The sequence below is a fragment of the Rhineura floridana genome, chromosome 7 (assembly GCF_030035675.1).
Source record: "Rhineura floridana isolate rRhiFlo1 chromosome 7, rRhiFlo1.hap2, whole genome shotgun sequence".
NCBI classification, from domain to species: domain Eukaryota; kingdom Metazoa; phylum Chordata; class Lepidosauria; order Squamata; family Rhineuridae; genus Rhineura; species Rhineura floridana.
The window spans coordinates 5,836,289-5,842,288 of NC_084486.1; the positions used below are offsets into that span (position 1 = coordinate 5,836,289).

Below are 6,000 nucleotides of genomic sequence, written 5' to 3' on the forward strand. Positions count from 1 at the left end.
TAAACATTCCAAGGACTTTAGCTTATCTTCACAAGCTTTTCTTTCTTTCTTTCTTTCTTTCTTTCTTTCTTTCTTTCTTTCTTTCTTTCTTTCTTTCTTTCTTTCTTTCTTTCTTTCTTTCTTTCTTTCTTTCTTTCTTTCTCTTGATTTTATTGTTTGGTATACTGTGATCATTTTGTAATATATTTGCTATCATTTGGTTTCCCCTTTTTAACACTGCATAGAACCCTGCTTGTTAGGATGTTGTCCACTGATGTATTGGGGGGGGAATCAATCTGGCCCCAATGTGTATATTTTTTCTTCCTTTTTTATGAGGGGCAAAATACATACAATTGAAAAAATTGAAATGGACTTATTGCAGTCCTATGAATAGGGTTTTCAAGGTAAGCAGTATTCACTGTTGGTTTACCATTGCCTCCCTCTGAGGCTGAGAGGCAGTGACTGGCCCAAGGTCACCCACTGAGCTTCATGACTGTGTGAGAATTCAAACCCAGGTCTCCTAGGTCGTAGTCATAAAATTGAAAAGTAAGGCCTAAAACTTCTAATCATATAAATAATATATAATTGTGGATAGGCATTATAGCGGGAGACAAGAAATTTGCCCTTATCTCCATACACATAACATTTTGCAAATCCATGTCCTGGAGAAAATATGTTGGGGGAGGTGAAAACCAAATGAGATTTTTTCTACCTCTTGTATCTGCTGCCGCAGGTCCTCCTCCCTGACATCTTTAATACAGATGCAGGGAGCCTTGGGACATGTAGTTTCAAGAGCACTTGACATCTATACTAAGGATTCTGGACCTGGGAAAATCACACTTCCGTGGTGCCTATGACACTGGCTGTTACAGTATTCAGGGTGCTCTGAGAGGCCTCCAGTGATCCCCAGCCACTTCATAGGTGAAAATGGAAGAGACAGTGAGACTGGGGTATATGGGGGGGACTTGTGGGGGGGTAGGAATTGTGTGATTAGGAGCATCCTGGGAACCATATTTTGGTGTAACTTCCACTTTTGTTGGTTTGATTAATTTAATACTGACTTAAGAGAAGTGGAGTTTCCTCATAACTAATTATATACTAATATTCAAATTATATAATCTTTGAATCTTTCTATTGCAGACACATGAGAGGCGCATTGTGCAGCACCTTCAGTTTACATCTTGGCCAGACCATGGCACTCCCAGATCATCAGAACATCTTGTCAAATTTGTTAGATACATGAGAAAGGTCCATCAGTCAGGCCCTGTCATCGCACATTGTAGTGCTGGGATTGGAAGGAGTGGAGTACTGCTTTGTGTGGATATTTTATTGAGCTACATAGAACAAGATATACCTGTAAGTTCAATACAATTCTTTTTTCTTCAGTTTCCTTCTATATTGCTGAGAAGAACAGGCAATATATTTGTTGCTTACATGGTTATTCTATCATAAGGAGATGGGGAGCCAGGACTTGAGTGTTGCCACAGGCAACAAAAAAACAATAGTTATAATGATGATATAGGACAAAGAATTATTGTGGCATATATCTTATTCAAGCGACTGAACCTTTGGCTCCTGGTTCAAACATTGCCTTGAACTCTCTGTGTGGCATGAGGCAAGCTACACTCTTATTACTGTCAATCTGCAATATAGGCATAATAATATCCTACCTGCTTTAGAAGTTGTAAGTACTACATCATTTTTAAGCGGGATCTGTTATTGTTCACTGCAACCCATGGCTGCCTGTCACCAGGGGGTTGCAAATAAGTAGACAAGTAGACGTCTTTCTTCCTGCAGTTTGACATCAAGCAGATTGTAACACATCTGAGGCAACAGCGTTTTGGCATGATTCAAACCAAGGTAAGAATATCGAGCCAATTGTCTCATTTCACAAACTGTATGGAATTAAGAGGTTATTTCTACAACACCAACAAGCAGCAAACTATTTCTGAGCCTGAGCACATAAGCTGGGTACTTTTGCATTTCCACATGAAGGGGCATTAATTCTGTCAAGGACATGCCTCTTTAGCAAGGCTGCATTTGTGCTGGGAATTACCCAGCCTCAGCCTTGGAACCTCTGTTATCATCATAGATAGTTGTCTTCTGAAAGCTGTAAACATTTTAACATAATTAAATCCTCTCCAGAATACTTTTGCAGACAGCAGGAATTCCAGGTCTCATATTGCATTTTTAAAGCAGAATTGAAACCCTAGCACTTTCACTTTGGGAAGATTAACTGCCACTTATTAGTTCTAGCTCATCTCTCCCCTCAACTGCTGTTTCTGTTCCCATGACTACTGTGATCCTGACCCTAATATTGCACATTCTCTAAAAAGCCAAATAAATGATATTGCTATTATTATTTAAGTTTTTGCCAGGACTTCACCCAAAGATCTCAGGACAGGTCACAACAGTTTTAAAATAACTAATGAAAAACAACCTACAATCACATCACAAAAAAATAGGGTGGGTCCAAACATTATTCATTTTAGTTGTCAAAAGCCAGGGTAAAGAGGTGTAAAGCATTAATCAAAAACTGTATCATGAAGTAGCCAGATGAAGCTCTGAAAGTTCCCAAAGCATGAAGTAGTGTGGTGGTGATCTCTTGTCCAAATCCGCCAAGGTTGGTGAACCAGTTGGAGCTGGGGAAAGGCAGCCACCAACGCCACTTGACAGTGGATTCAGGGATACCCTTAAGCTGCAAACCTGCTCCTTCCAGGGAAGAGCAACCCCATCCAGAACAGGTCATCTCCCCACCTCCCAGACATGAGAACTGCGGACACAGCTATCCTTTCAGTATTCAGCCTCAGTTTATTGGCCCAGTCCAGCATCATCTCCAAGCACCAGTTGAGCACCTCAACTGTCTCTCCTGAGTCAGATGGAACAGAGAGTAGTTGAGTGTCATCTTCATATTGATGGCACTTCACTCCAAACTGCCTGATGACAGCTCCCAGTGGCTTCATATACTGTAGATTTGAAATAGCATGCAGGAAATGAGGGAATGCTGCAGAACACCACAAGACAATTCCCATGGTGCTGAACAGTAGCCTCCCATAATTACTTTTTTGAAGTAGCTGTGGATTCAGTGGAACCACTGAAGCACCATGCCCCCAAACCCCACCTCCTTGAGATACTCCAGAAGGATTACCATGGTTATCAGTACTGAAAGCCATTGAGAGAACAAAGAGAACAGTTCCACTGCCATGGCCAGACCTCAAGCCAGACTGGAACAGATCCAAGTAATCAATTTCCTCCAAGCATGTTTGAAGCTGGAGACACCACTTTCTCAACCTTGCCTCAAAACGGTTACTTGTTAGCGATATTTGTTTAACACTTCTCAGTCTAGGGAGATCCTGTTAAGGAGGGGATGCACCACTGCCTCCTTCAAGGGAAATGGTGTTTACCCCTCCTAAACTGAAGCTAGTTTCGAAAAGTCAAGATGGGCAAGAGTCAAGGGGGTCAGTGTGGTCAGCCACACATCTTCAAGCAGCTTGTCAGAATCCTCAAGCCACAATAATCAAAACTGATCCAGTACAGATGGAACAGACAGTGCTCTGGATGCCTCCACTGGGAATGTCATCCAACGCTGTTCGAATCTGAGCAATCTTGTCCCTAAAGTGCCTTGCAAAGTTGTTACAGCAGGCTTCTGAGGGTGTCAGAGCAATGCTGTCTTGGCCATATGAAAAAAGCGCTTGCACCACTCAGAAAAGCTCTGCTTGGTAGTTACTTGCAGACAAAATGGTGGCAGAGAAGTAAGCTTTGTTTGCCACCACCATCAAGTAAGCTTTGTTTGCTGAAAATTTACCCATGGTCAGTCAAGTTCAGACTGAGATTTATGCCACCTGCCCCTAAGCCACCAACCCTCCTGTTTCACTGCCCAAAGCTCACTGGAGTATGGAAGAGGCCCACATGCTCCACAGCAAAAAGTATGAAAGAGCTCCATATGCTCCACCATCTTAAAGGGTCTCCCGCACTTGCAAAATGGAGTAGCTACATTAAACCCAAACCTTACCAGGGAATGGTCCATTAATGACAACAGACTCACAGCTAGTCCCCCAATCAATGGAGTATTACCCAATCTGCTCTGTGTCAAGGGTATGCCTAGCCACATGTGTCAGACCAACAATATATTGAGACTGCCCCATGGAGGTCATTCCTATTTGAGGCAGCCTCTGTGTGGATATTGAATTCCCAATCATCAGCATGAAAGGATTTTCTAACATCTGAGATTGCCTTTTAGGGAGGTTAGCATAGCAGGATGGATGGTACACTAACATCTCCGTTCTGTGTCTCTGGCTTGACACTATACATAATCCCTGAAACCCAAGACACAGATTGGTCTCCTGGTGAGGGAAATAGAATTTCATGGATACTTGCCACTTCCCCACTTACGCACATTATGTATGTTTATTCAGTTAACAAGAGAGCAGAATTTCAGTTTCATTGGATTTGTAAACTGGTTTTTCAAAACCCATAGCTTTTAGTATTAAACAAAAACATGGGAGAAAACGCTTCATGACAATCCTCCCATAAAGCAATAGGAGAGGTCCTTGGTGCTTTGCCAGGTGGATGCTTCTTAGAGCCTTGGATTGGCTCAAGACGTTTTGTTTGAGTAATTCAGTTCAGTCAATGTTAGTTGAAGTAGCAGTGGCAAGCTTGCCCAGCTGTACATGTCACACTGTAGCAGCCTCACTTATTCAGGGATTTTGGGTTAAACTGATTAAACAAATAATAACTGAAATAGAACTCTAGCTGCACACATTATTAAGGCAGTTGTCCTCACCACACAGAGTCTCTCTCATTTGCTTCTATAAGAGAGATAGTGGAGTGACTGTTAACACATTGCTTCAAGAGAATTATAAATACAAAAACAGGGCAGATCCCTTTAAGTGTCCCAAGAATAATGCCGCTATTCTGGGAAGCGGAGGGAGGTGTGGATAGTCCTATAGGTAGAGCATTCCAAACCTAGAAGGTTTTAATTGTTTTTCATCCTGTGCTGAGGAATGTAACTAGCTGTTTCCATCTTCATGCCCAGGAGCAGTATATGTTTTGCTATGAAATAGCTCTTGAAGCCTTGAAGAACATTCAGAGCATGGATTCCCAGCTACTGCAATGAAAACCCTGCTGTCACCATCTCTCAGATTCACCTTGTTACTTGAAACTCATTCCAACAAGATGCTCAAGGGTCAATGACAAGTAGGATTGTTTTATATTTCAGTGTTTGGAAAACATGGATTTCTAACGCATTGCATATGCAAAGTAGACACATTGGGTGTAGACAAATGTCTGATAACTAGCCATAAAAATGTGCTTGTGACTGAATTCAGTTCTGCTAGTATTTGTACCGAGGTTTAAGCCACACAAGACCATCACCTGAAAAAGAGGCGGCTGGGTATTTTGAATAGGGACAGCTTCTTTCCTATGGGAAAGCTCCTATATTGAGTCAAGAGTAATATGACTCCTGAAAACTAGGACATTGTTGGTAGCTTTGCTTCAACATCAGTGACAGGACGTGACCTGTAAGAAGCAAGTGAAACTCACAGAACAGTGAGAAAGATTTTTAGTAGTTACAGGAGAAAACAATTTTGTAATAAAAACTGAAATGGCAGCCATCTTCACTATTTTTCCCCCCACTGTGTTTTTATTCAGGAGAAATAGTGGTTGGTTGATTTTTAATAACAGCATAACTATAACAGCATAACATGATGTAATAATCAAATGCAGTCTTTCCCTTCTAGACTCCTTCTGACATTTAGCTACCCACCTTATGCAGTTATTCTTTGATGGATACCTTTTGGTAAAATGAGAGGGGATCAGATTTTAATTTTACAGCAACTCATTTTCTTTCCCTGCAAAGTTGCATAAATGGAGAATAAACACAGATACTATATGAGGAATAATTGCCATGAAGGAAAAAGCATAATTTTGTAAGTATAAAAGTGAGATGTTTTAAAGAGAATGGTCAAGTATAGTTTCTGTCTGAAGCAGTGTTCCCAAACCTGCAGCTGATATCTACAGAAG

General features: G+C 41.3%; 1 protein-coding gene across 1 annotated transcript in view; it reads left to right on the forward strand.

The window, feature by feature from the left end:
* PTPN20 (protein tyrosine phosphatase non-receptor type 20) overlaps nt 1–5,646 on the forward strand; it is a 35,405-nt gene extending 29,759 nt beyond the window's left edge. Inside the window, exons 6-8 of the mRNA XM_061634770.1 lie at nt 1,120–1,335; nt 1,777–1,839; nt 5,015–5,646. Of these exons, the coding sequence (XP_061490754.1) occupies nt 1,120–1,335; nt 1,777–1,839; nt 5,015–5,095 (360 nt within the window). The 3' untranslated portion in view covers nt 5,096–5,646. The remainder of the gene's footprint in view (nt 1–1,119; nt 1,336–1,776; nt 1,840–5,014) is intronic.
* The last annotated feature ends 354 nt before the right edge of the window (nt 5,647–6,000 follow it).